Below are 13,764 nucleotides of genomic sequence, written 5' to 3'. Positions count from 1 at the left end.
TAAAAGGGGTTAACTAGTGGAAAGACAATGCATCTCTGTGAATTTTTAGTGCATCTCAATTTTATCTAGAGTTGTGTTATATGTTGTTTATGGTCATCCATAAGGTAATGTTTTTTATACAGATAATAACATTCTTGGCATTTTCAAGAATGACTTGAATTTCAACTACTCAGTCAACAGAACCTCATGGGGTGCTTCTTTGAATTTTGGCCTTAGATAAATACTATCAAATTACTATGGAGTGACATCTTTACTTGTTTATAATACTGGGAGTTCACTGGTAAATTCCTACCCAATGTAAGGTTTAAAAGCTATTGTCTACGTTTAGGAGGGCATGTGAAAAGAGAATTTATGGCTGAAACAAAAAACAAAACAAAACCATAAAAGACTCATGTTGCTCTTCTGATGTGGGAGAGCAAGTTTCCCTTTACATCCTATGATCTGTACCTGTTTAAAATGCCCATACCATTTATGTGTCTATCTATTTATCCTAGTGACGTTAGTTTGGCATTGATGCTTGCTGGACCGAATCTTTAAGCACTTGCAGACTACATTTTGTTTAAAACCTAAATAAGAATAAGATTTATTTTAAATATAGAATGTATTGCTATCACATTAAATGAGGATAGAACATGAATGTAATAATGTTTAATTAATCCAAATAAATAAATATATGTAAATTTACATTTTAAGTTCAAATTTTAAATTGACTTGTTTATGCTTTGCAGAAATGTCAGGGGTATAACGTATAAGCTGATTGAGCAGGGCCCTCCACCTCTCGGTTCCTGTACGTCCAGTTGTCTGGTTACAATTATATTACACCCATTGTACAGCGCTACAGAATCTGATGGCGCTATATAAATAATAAAATAATAATAATAAGTGTAAGAGTTGTTGAGAATATTAGGTACTACATCATATAAATCAGCTTACAATAGTTCAGTGTGTTCTGAAAGGTTATTATAAAATCAAAAATACTGTTTTGGTAACTTAAAAAATATATTTGGGCAAATTGTCCATGCTCAGTAAGTTCAATTATCTGTCTAAAACCAGGTATCTATCAAAGTGCATCACTATTGTAACCATCAGAACAGCCCTAAAGTGCACTCAGAGCTCTATCTAACTACGCTTTTTTTTTCTAGGTACTGCCCAGGAACTCTGCGAAGAATGACACATACAGCGCAGGCAGAGAGATATGATGTAAAGGCCCTCTGTGTGCGTGAGAGGTACTGATTAGAACTCTGTATGAAAAATATGTCTCTCAGCTAGGTGGGCATCAGTGAGCAAATTGTGGTTTGTTGTGATACATTTTATTCAAATTATACAACTTTGTATGGTAAGAAGATTAATGGGGTCCCTAGGTAATGCCAAGTTTCTAATAAGAAGCAATTGCATTGATGGGTTGTAAACTTAGCCCTTATCTTTAAAATAATATGTAGATTCTGCAAGATAAGCAATTATTTTATCCATAACTGTAACTGTTACAGACACCACATCTTCAATACGAAGGTATATATTAAGACAGCTTGGTAAGTCATAAGAAGAATATTGTGGTAGGTGCTAATAGGGGGTAATACAGCACGGTTTGACAGGCCAGTGGGGCCCCCTGAAGTGATGGACCCGGTCGCAGCTGTGACCACTGCAACTATTGTAGTTCCACTACTGGGTAGAGTACTTCATGACGTTACAAGATCAACACATAAAGACCACAATATGCAAATACGAATATTTATTTCTACAAACTGAAAAATTCTACTATATCTAATTACATGCAATTTTCCAGTGCAAATAACTAAAGAATATAAGTGTAGCAGCTGTTAAATCTGCAACAAATTCTAAGCAATTCATTTGTTTTCTTTTTCCTCTAATTACCAAGATAGAAAGGTTTTAGAATTTTGATATTTAGACACAGAAACAACCAGAGAACATTGCATAGTTGTCATGTTTTAATGTAAAAATGTGTATGCAACAGAATACAAACCACAACAAAATAAGGTAAAACATAACGGTATAATGGAACGGTATTATTTAATGTTATGCCACCTGTTTTTGAGCTTGACTTGGCCAAATTATACCCACTCAATCTCATATGGTATGTGACTAAATATCACCCAGCTCTGAAAAACTTGATGAGGTAGTCATACAATACATGATTGAATGACTGGCTGAGCATTAATTATCTATATAATAATATAACAGGACACGTGACTTTCTCTGGCAGGTAGTTAAGTCATAATTAGCCATTTGAGGGTTACATACAGGCAACTTATCACATGGGTCGCATCGGCCAAGTAAGAAAATCATCTTCTAGAATACCTTTAAATGTCAAATAATGTTGACCTGGTATTACAGTTTTGATGTTCATTTTTTTTATGTCAATACATAACATGCATATAAGACACACAGACTTATTGTGGGTGCATGCATGCTGTTTAATAGTGACCTCATTTAATACATTGTCATTCAGAGACAGTTGTATAAAGTGTTCCAAGGCAAGTACAATCAATAAGTGGTTTAAAAAGGATTATTATGACATTTCCTTTTAATATTGACTACTTTTATGTGAAGGCATAACAAAAGGCAAAAGATGGGCTTTACATGTCTATAGTTGGTCTACATATCATATTATACTGCCCTCATGCTGGTGCCAAGATTACACTGGAAGGAGCAATGCCTTCATTGTAGACATTACGAGGACACGAGGATAAGTTGAAAAAATTGAACATTTAGGACTGGAAGTCTTTTCATATTAATTACCATGGTTTGATGCTCTAATTACAATCTGTTACTTGTTTTTCCAGCAGAATTTATGGCTTGTCAGGACAATGAGAATATATGATAATACATAATATATTAATTTTCTAGTTAACAATGTAATGCTGCCAAAATACTTTCAAACCTTAAGAGCATTTTAATATAACTTAATATTGTTCCTCAAATCGCAAACCTAGCAGTAGGGATTTGTAGCAGGCACATATCACAATTACATTCCATGTACGGGTCAATCATACAGGCTCTGCATTATTTGTTTATATGGATGGTTAAAGATCAAGGTTGATGAGAAGTGGTCACTTTTTTAAGCGGTTTATTCAGTCCGATCTTCAGTTTTCATAATGATTCTGTATAAGCAATGACAAAAAAATGAATGCTTTCTATTGCAAAAGCTGCATGAAAAGTAACAAGAGACTATAACAACTAGATCAGATACTGGGTATTGTCTAATACTGTATATATAATCAACTGACTGTACTGGATGGATGGTGCTAAGGCTCTCCTCGTGTTTATATACCCATAATAAGCTCATAATAAGCTACTTTGTAACTCGAGGTGAATAAATGATGTACATACGGTATTGTCATTAACATGTTTTTAAATCCAGGCAATAGGTTCACAACTAAGACAATCCATTGTAAGATTGAGTGAAGTACTGTCCTCTGTTCAACTAGCTAGCATGCAGATTTTTCAGTTTTTTCCTAAAATTAACTTATCCCTGTCTAAAGTACCTACAGTCCGATTTATATCATATCATCATTATATGTGACTGACTTTACCCAAGCAAATTACATGTTATTTGTTATGAAATCAAAATGTCTGTGAGAGTGCCTATTACAAGAAAAACATTAGAAATCCACGGGTTTTTACTTTGAGCACTTTAAGAGGGTATTGCTTACAATGTCCATGACTTTTGCCAGCTAAAAGCATGTGTTTTGCTCATCATTGGAATTTAGGACAAATATCAGCTTGTTATAAATTTTAGCTCAGGCACACAGCGCATATTTATGTTATCACAATGTGGATGATGGTGTCTGCTTGGCAGACGTGCATTGATGGATAAAAGCATAATGAAAACATACAGTAATTGTATTTTTCTGTAGCTCACAGTTGTAGGAGATGGTGTGTAGGCTTTACACTAATTTTGCTCACTTTTTGCCGTTAACAAAAAAAATAATCCATGGTTGCTTCTGTGCCTTTTGCAAGTAATTTGTGTCTTTTGCATAAATAAATGAGGACACTATGTAAAAGAAAACTGACTAGATGTATACCATTTTTATTTTACCAAACAGCATGTACTCAACTTTGGCGTGGTACGAGTATTTTGCAAGATGCAAAACGGGCTGAAAAAGTTAATCAACATCGACTACATATTCACTAAAACAACTGTAAATAGTATAGCTTGTTAACATCACAAGGAAAGCGAAAAGAAACTAGGATCAAATGAGTATCACACAGATTCATAGCTACAGGCAATATTTTAATAACATCTGAGTATCTTTATGACCTTACCATTGTTGTGCATGTAATTCTATGAGATACTTCTTTTACCCCTGTAAATAACTGACATTTAAAGAAAAAGATTAACAAATGAAGGCTGTGACAGAGAATCGAATTTCTCAGCATTTCGATATGTTCCCCGTGAATATTTGCATACAGTGCTATCATTAGCTATTTGATAGTTGCACTTGTTCAGACCTTTGAATGGATCCTCCCTACTCACAGGGTTAGTCAATAAACTCCAAGTAATATCAAACAGTGTTCAATATATAATGTTCAGTGTTCTAAAGGTTAGTAGTGAAAACCTACGAAGCAAGAGGTGATTTCCTTACCCATTCCAAGCGAGCTTCCTGAGCATCTCACTGTAAAGAGATAGATTGGGACAATTACATTACAAATTTAATTTTTTTTTTAATCACACATAATAGTGATGACCTGACGCAGTATATAATAATAACAAAGTATTTAACCAGGAAAGGCACATTCAGATTACTCTGGTTTTTAAGTACGTCCTGGGGATGTTACCTTAGCCCAACATCCAGGGGTTGATACTATCACCCAATTTAATGGTACTCATTTTATCTACCTCGGAAGAGTAGGGAAGGGTTTTTTTCTTTTTATTAAAGGAAAACTCCAAGTAGCATTTCCAGATACCCCTCCCCTGTTGAATTTCATCACGATAAGCTATATTGGGAATTCACAAGCCACACAATCCCTCTCTCTTCTTCTAGGCTGTTTCTTACAGTTCTTCATTTTTTTCTGCAAACTTATCAATAAACTGTCTATACAATGCATTACAAATTGGGGTACAACGGTGTAAAGTTAGATATTGAATTGTGAAAAGCTTCCATTTATGTTTACAGTATGCTAATGTAACACAAAGGGCATTTTCCTGTTCCTTTATCAGTTGCAAGGGAGCAACAGTAAAAGGTTACCTATATACCTAACGCAGAATCCCTGCATCGCAATATGGGGATTCATATATTGGGCAGCAGTCAATGGCTTACAGCCAGCCACACAAAGGACAGAGAGTGACATGTAACTTGGGTCCAATCCACCTCCCTAAAGTCAGCTTTCCTGTCCTGGCATCATTTTGAATGCTGGATGCTATTCCTCTGCGTCATTATATGGTGCCTCTATTACTTGCAAAAACTTTCTATTACTTGCAAAAACTGTGATGCAAGTGCTCACACATCATACTTGTGATGCCATATATACACGCACATTCTGATTATTATGATGCTGACCAATAGGGTTTTTCTTCGCTTTCTTGTAAAAACCTCTCCACGAACAGTACTTTGCTCTGTCTATGCTTACTTCTGGCAATAGCATGTTATTGTTCATTTGCATATCTTGATATCCTGAGCCTGACTTGTCCTGACTGTAACTACTTCTGTTCTTCCCAACCTTGCCAAGTTTATTGATTCTGTATACCTCTGTATTCCTGACCTCTGGATTGTTTCTTGGATGTTCTCTTAGATCCCTTTGGCTTTCTGTTTATCATACTTCTGTTAACCCTCAGGATCAGTAATATGCTCTGTATCTTTCCTCTACCTTTTAGTTCTAACCTAAGCTCTGCATGTTTGTTTGAGTTTGGTCTATCTAAATCGACAGACAGGCAGACAGGCAGAATAACAGACAGAATAAAAATAATATTGTAGAATTAGTGAAAATGAAGAGACTTCTCTTCAATACCAAAAACCTCCTACCGGAATATATTTTTTGGGGACAGAATGAGACTTGTGGTTCTTCCAGAATGACAGGAGAAACAACCACAGTGTAAACATCTCCACACTGTATGTCGGAGATGTCACAATAGCTGATGCTGGTGTTTGGGCTACACGTGAAGTTTCCTTTTGATCCATACAGGTTCACAGTGTAGTTGGCAGATCCGGATGACGCCCGCCAGGTGACCCGGATACTACTGTTTGACAATCTGTACAACTTCACTCCAGATGGACAACAGGGACCTTTTGGATATAGGAAATTATGTCATTAGGTAATGTAGGATGTAATTATTCACCTTCAGTTATAGATCATAAACAGATTAAATACATACCGGTATGTGCAGACAACTTGAGTTGAACATTTCAAGCTTATATCTTTAAATATTAGTTAAATTATGCTATATTAAAAGATGATAATATTCCATAATAATATGATAATAATGATAATATGCTGATAATATGCTATGTGCTTTTCTTGGCTGCTAAAGTTTGTATTTCTTAATCCTGGAAAAATATCTCCTTGCTCATCAATCTGTGCGGAGATTCGTCACCTGCTGACAGGCATCTCATGATGGTGGGGTTTTTTAATGGCTTTTTTTTCTATCCCCGTAGCCTGCCAGATCACATCCTACACCAAAAGTCTACTGTGTGATTTTCTTCTGCTAATACTCAAAATTTCCTTGATCCCTGCCACCCCTGATTATTTTCTTTAACAATATTTTTTATGTGTTTGTCTATTTTCTTCAAGTGGTTCCAAAGTCTCTTTAGAATTGGTCTGAATTAGTCAGTAATGATAAACTAAAAATGAAATGAAAAATAAATGTCAAATTAACTATCTCCCCAAAGCACCCTAGTCTTCCTTATATCAGTCTATATACAGCTAAGCTCCACAATGCAGTATTCTCTCTTGCGTATGAGCAGGGTAACAGGACCTAGTGTGGCAGATTTTACCTTAATTTGATACTGTGTGCAACTGCAAGATCAAAGATCCAATGGAGGTCAACATTCAGTTGTCCTGGTTAATCTTGCAATGCTTTAAGCATCTAATTGAGCAACATTGAGTTTTATTACTTGCCTTAGTTGGTGAAATATGGGGTTTAGTGTAGATAGTCCAAAGATAAAGACAGAGAAAGAAAGAGCGAGAATGAGAGACAGCGAAAGAGAGAGACAGAGAAGAAGAGAGAGAGAAAATAAAAAGAGAGAGAGACCAGGTTTTGGCAAGTGAGACTGTCATTCTCACAGTGTCAGTGGGATATGGATAGTTTCTCTTCAAATAAATCAACAAACGAGGCCATGTTCAAACACACAAAATTATCCCTTTAAAAAAAGAGAGCGTGATCTGAAAAGAGATTAGACTGCTTTCCAGTGACTGAGGGAAAGAGAAAGAAGGAAAGGCTGCATTCAAAGCAGTGTTTTCAGAATTAAGCTTAACTTTTAAGATTAAATTGAGATCACAGCAAGGTTGTCACTGATCAGTTCACCTACTTGATGAGTAGCCGTGATATGTGCACATTGAAGTCAGGCCAGTTTCACTTATGGCTTTCAGTGACACAGAGTAGCTGGTGCCACAGGTGATACATCCAAGTAGACAGTGGCTTTGAAGAGTGTGGCACTTTGCCTGACCTCTTGGGGACACCAGTAGAGTGGTATATGTCTGCGCTCCAGGGGCAATGGACCAGCTGACGTTGGTCACAGACTGAGTGACTTGGACCACTGCAAGGTCAGATGGGCAGCAGGGATCTTAAATAAAAACAACCAAATAATTCAGATGAACCAGATTACGTTATAACAATGTAAATTGCTGGGTAAGATTAAAATTGCAACTGTATCCGTAATTAATCAAATCATTTCATTTTGGGTATTTTTGTTTTGATAAGAATAGCAAAGTAGGGAGTTATCTATTAAACAACTGAAAAAACTAAGTTAAGACAAGGGCTTCTCTTAATGTTGGTATTTCAGCAGTTTAGGATACAATTCTCTAAATTGGCACCCTTATGTGGGATTGCCAAATTTAGGGATACCAAATCAGTGAGCTGTTTAGCAGATATATCGCTCCATTATTTGGTATCCTTAAATATGACAATCTCATGTGAGGACAGAAAATTCTGAAGCTATCTACTAAACAGCTAAAAGATCAAAATTAAGAATAGGGCTTTTATTAATTTTGATATTTCAGCACTTTAGCAGAAATCACCCATTATTGGTACTTTGTAACTGAAACCTTCATTCCCCATAGGATATAATGACATTCAAATTTAGAATTCAATATTTTTCAAATATTGGACTAAACTAATTCAGAAAATTTATAGATTGAAACAAAATATTTTTTTTCCCCATGTACATCTCAGTAGACAAAAAATATAACAGAGGCAAAGGAGAAATGAGATACGGCTGTATACAATCTAAAACAGGAACAGAAAAAGATACATAGTGTAATACTTCCTGGTTGCCTTTAAGTGTGACATTATTAATTATTATTTAGTTTAGCACCTATATATAATATGATCATTTGAGCTATAGAATGTTTCATCAAATTTATTGATCGCATATGATCAAAATGCTATTGAAAAGTTTTTCACTATTAGTAATACACATATAATCTAATTATCAAAGAGTTTAAATGTGACTGTTATACATTTAATTGTAATAGTAGAAAACTAAGTAAACACTGATTATTTTTAGGGTTTTAGTTATATGGATCTAAGTAATTGCACTATGATTATCATCTTTATTAGGAAGACATTCTTTATAATGTGCTTGTTTTCTGCAAATGTTTCAAAACTGCTATACCCTAGGCGACCTCTAGGTGGCGATATGCTTAACCACTTTTCATCTCTGAGTTGGAACGCACAGGGCAATGGAACGCGGAAGTGAAAACGGAATACTACTTCCGGTTTCCGGTTTTTCCGTTTGGCGCCGAAATCGAATGTTGGAACACCTCTCTACACCTGAACAGGTCTGATGAATATTCTGCAACTGAACAGGATCTACAATCAATGGTAACTCCCACCGGATCCACCAATGAACTATAGGCTTAGCCTATTTAAAGAGACTCTTTAGGGGGATAGTATTGTATGCATTTTTTTATGTATTGATTGATTTTATTTGAATCTCGGTCCCTGAGGAAGTTCCTTTGCATAGGAACGAAACGCGTAGGACCTCTCTTTTATTTATACTTTTATTGAATACGGCTATTATTTGTAGCCTTTTTTCTACAATAAATCTGCATATTTATTTTACTCACCTCTACTGAAGTCTCAGTCCATTTCTTGGTCCGCTTGGAGTTCCAGTGGAAAGTGGAGACACCCAGCCGCCCAAACGTATTGGGGCAGGCACCTGTTCAGGCGCATTATTCACTTTAATCTCGTGAGTGCAATATTATCTTGGCGCATCATTTTTGTGTTTTACTGTATTACACTATGTATCTTTTTCTGTTCCTGTTTTAGATTGTATACAGCCGTATCTCATTTCTCCTTTGCCTTTGTATATGTTGTAAAAGGTCGGGACTGGGCCACGACCTTGAGAGGCTGTTCTTGATTTTATCAGATAAGTATAAGTATATTTAGATACCATTGTTATTCACTCTAAGGTATCATACACATATATATACTGTTTATATTTCTACAAAAAATATAACAGAACATAAGGTCATTGATAACAGCAGGCATTGCTTAACTGATACATTCTTCAGTGCATAAAAAAAGCATTCTAAATTTGTAGTATCAAGGCATGACATCAAAATCATGTGGATTTAATAATAATTAAATAATAATTTAATAATAAACATTTCAATAGTTTCAAGCAGTTTTTGCATGGATTCTATGGTGTGGAGTGTGTTCAGTAAGTTTTTTTATTATTATTTTATTATTATTTTATACAGTGGAAAACTTTGATTATTATGTCATATTATCATATTATGATTTATTTTATATATTGGTGAAAAATATGTTAGTTTGTACCCTGTGTAACTTAATCTTCTTTATATATTTATTGGAAGAGTTTTCAAGGATTCTGTTTTCTTATGATGCTTTATTGTAAGGATCAGATCAGAGTTTCCATTTCAAGAGTTTGACTATTTGGAAAAACATTTTTTTTTTTTTATAACTTTATAATATAAGTGATATTTTTAACATTAATCTAATCAGCCAACATTATTTTGAGGATTTGTATTTTTTATTTTGAGGATACAATAGATCCTCAGCAATATATAAATCAGCAGTCTATCAAATGACCAGGAGTAAAACATAGACAGGCATTTTACCCAACCTTACAGTAGCTGGGCTTAAAGCTTAGAAAGAAATACAACACATCGGTGCTAATACTATAAAAACACAAGCCAGAGTAAAGCTTAAACAAAGTTAGGACAAGCCAGGCCTGGTACTATGGAAATACTATGATTAGGACAATGCAAAACACAGAGTCAGAATCATAGCCTAGTCATGGGAAAGCAGAAAGCAATACAAGACCAGAACCAGCCAGGTCAGGAACAATGCACTCAAGGGCTGCGAGGCCACGAAAAAGCACTGGTCGTAGGTGACATGGGGTAAGATAGGACTAGGTGCTTGCTTTACAATTAGAGATTTCTGCACAAACACACTGCTTCGGGAGAGACAAAAAACAAAAAATTAATGAAGAGGCCCAAAAGTCATAGCTCGCATTATTTAAGGTTTGATTGAGGCCAGAATTATGTGACGGTAGCCTTGTAAAACTGACGCTGCACTAAAACGGCTAAATTGATGCAGATACATCGAAATTGGTAAGTGGCATTACAGAACCTTTACCTATAGGACATACTGTATATGATACTTAGATGTTTGTATGTGTATTCTTATATTACTATGTACAATATATAAACTTATATTGTATATAGTTATAATTAACTAAATATAGTATTTATTAAATCTTTTTTGTTTAATTTACTATGGGAAAACCCTCCCCCCTCCTACCAACGAAACAAAACTACATGACAGGCTCTACCAAACCAATCCCACCCAATAACCCTACCTAAGGCAGTAGCCTCCTTACCGAACAACCCCCCATGAAATGACCCTCACCAACACCCCTGGTACGGTCGACTCACAAACTATACCATCGACTGAAGCTAAAGAGCTACCAAACCTGGCTCCCCACCCAACCCTGGGCATAGCGCCCCAGTTAGATCCTTCTCCATCCGAGGGAACGAAAATAGATAACGAAATTAACTATACCGACCTCAAGACCCCCAACAAATACCGGTCCACAAAAAATGGTATAGACACAAAGATGACACTTATAAGTAATGTACCAGATATATATGTGACAACCCAATGTTATGCCCTACTGTTGTTACCTCATTAACCAACTTTCCTTTCTGTCTTTTTTGAAAAATGAAAAATAAAGAATCTTAAAAAAAAACAAAAAAAAAACGATGCTTTAATGTCAAATTTAGGGAAAACATCAGATTTGTTTTTAAATTTTGACTAAAAATGTTATTAATCTAGAGTAAATTTGATATACATTTCTTTACTTATTGACAGGCAAGATGTTGTTACAGTAACACGTAATTCAGCAGTGTTTTTCGAATCTGTATATTGCAAATTACAGCATGGTTTTACAATAAAAGTTGGTTAGATATTATATCAATTTATGTTCAATTTATTTCTTGTTGGTATGAGGAACATTTTACTCTGTTGGTAACAGTTTTATGAAGTGCAGCTCTTCGATACTGCCTTTATGAAAAATGTTCTCAGTTATTTGACATAATTTGAGTAAATTAGCAATTAGCAATTGAGTAAATTAGATTCTGAAGTTCAAAATAAACATGAATATTCAAAAACATTTTACCTGTTTCCAAACGCATACTGTAACTGGGCAGACTTGTTCCTGAAGGTGCAATGGCCACAGCACTGACCATAAATGTCTCCCCACAAGGAAGGTTCTCCAGAGCACAGGATGTTTTTGAGCTGGTGCATTCCATGAGTCCAGCATCTCCTCTGGCAGTTACAGTATACATTGTGTCACTGCTACTGGAATTCCATTGTATCATAAACGTGGTCACATTTATTTTTGTGATACTGGTTATTTCTGGGCTACATGGAGCTAGAAACAGATTTATTAATGGAAAAATGTATCATTTAAAAAAACGCTCACAGGTGTTATACAAAATAAAATGGATTTCAAAATGTTAAATGAGTACATAGTTAGAAATAGTAGAATATGGGGTGCTTCTACAGAAGTCTTTATTTGGCATCTTTAATTGTGAAATCTTTGCAACTTGAGTGCTACATTTGGGCAGGCCAACATGTCACAAGATATGAATTACATGTATCTCTACATTTCAAGGTAAACTAATTCAGTGTATGCCACTGCATACAAATAATATATCTAATGTTCTGCCAAAAGATGTTGTGGAAAGAAAAGATAAAAAACAAGAGGAAAAAAAAGGTGAGTTTTTGAAAAACGTGTCAAGACTGAATATTGGATAAAACAAGAAAACAGGGCTAAGTAAAAGAGAGACTCCCCCCCCCCCCCTCAGATGTTGTAGAACTTCAACTGCCACAATGATTTGCCAACTTTAGAAATGCAAAACCTCAAGTTGCAGTTCTACAACATCTGGGGATGTACCTTTTGCCCTGGGATAGAATGTATTTTTATTTTTATTTAAAAGTCTAATTCAGTTACAGCCTCATCCATACGAACCTGTTACAAAATAGGTGAACAGCTTATGTGGCTGGACTCCAAGGTAAGGATTATTAATCTGACTCAAACATGAGTTATATACATTGCAATACTTGGCAATCCATTATTCAGTCACCCATTCACACAATATAAACTGATATAAACCATGTGAAATCTCATTAGAACCTTTCTAGTTTATTATGTCTAAAATGCCCTGAGAAAGTAATAAACAATTTACTGTGGGTGGATCCCTGTTCTACATTAATATAATAAGCCTGTTCCATCCTCTGTGATCCTAACAGAGAGACTAGAGACCACTGCTCTAAGACTAAGTTACACAGTAATTTACATAGTTACTTTGTAATATAGGCTGAAGGGGAAAAGACTCAAGTCTATCAAGTTCAGCGTTTCACAAATATGTATTGCTGGTGTTCATTGAAAAGAAGGCACAAACCCCGAACTGCAACACAGTTTATTATTAAGGTCTTGGTATAATTTACAACCGTTTGTAGATTGGTCAATAGTTTAATGAAGAAACAAAAGGTATTATTGATCTACCATCAGTGCTCTATTATTGGCTTTATCAGAAATAAGGAAAATTGTTTCATACTTACTGTAATTTTCTTTTCCTGATCATTATTCATGGCAGCATTTACTCATGGGTTAGCTCCTCCCCTCACAGCAGAAAGGACAGGAAACAGAACTCTGAAACTGGTATAAATAGATCCTCCCCCTTCCCATCAGGCAGTCTTTGTAACTAGCTTCACAACTCTTATAGTATATGGGTGGGAACGTTATGCTGCCATGAATAATGATCAGGAAAAGAAAATTACGGTAAGTATGAAACAATTTTCCTTATTCCTGATCAATCATGGCAGCATTTACTCATGGGGATTACCCAAGCAGTATACATATCGAGGGAGGGACAGAGTTCAAAACAGCTAATAGCTATAAAAACCATAATAGAGCTGCATAAACCTTAGAAGACTTTTAAAAAAAAAAAAAAAGCCAAACAAGCAATCAATAGGATATTGCCAAAAAATCTGCTCAGAAAAGTCAATTTACCCTAGAGGCTGCAAGGTCAGCAACCTCCTGGCATTCAAATGTC

At 35.4% G+C, this 13,764-nt stretch overlaps 1 protein-coding gene across 1 annotated transcript in view; it reads right to left on the bottom strand.

The window, feature by feature from the left end:
* Positions 1-1,825: 1,825 nt before the first annotated feature.
* Positions 1,826-13,764, bottom strand: part of FNDC7 (fibronectin type III domain containing 7) — a 31,054-nt gene continuing 19,115 nt past the window's right edge. Inside the window, exons 9-14 of the mRNA XM_063427339.1 lie at positions 11,823-12,077; positions 7,485-7,739; positions 5,982-6,242; positions 4,605-4,634; positions 4,285-4,335; positions 1,826-3,119 (exon numbers count right to left, since the gene is read on the bottom strand). Of these exons, the coding sequence (XP_063283409.1) occupies positions 4,304-4,335; positions 4,605-4,634; positions 5,982-6,242; positions 7,485-7,739; positions 11,823-12,077 (833 nt within the window). The 3' untranslated portion in view covers positions 1,826-3,119; positions 4,285-4,303. The remainder of the gene's footprint in view (positions 3,120-4,284; positions 4,336-4,604; positions 4,635-5,981; positions 6,243-7,484; positions 7,740-11,822; positions 12,078-13,764) is intronic.

This window comes from Pelobates fuscus, chromosome 7 (assembly GCF_036172605.1).
Source record: "Pelobates fuscus isolate aPelFus1 chromosome 7, aPelFus1.pri, whole genome shotgun sequence".
NCBI lineage: Eukaryota > Metazoa > Chordata > Amphibia > Anura > Pelobatidae > Pelobates > Pelobates fuscus.
The sequence above is the reverse complement of the archived record's forward strand: the minus strand, read 5'-3'. Positions and strand labels throughout refer to the sequence as shown.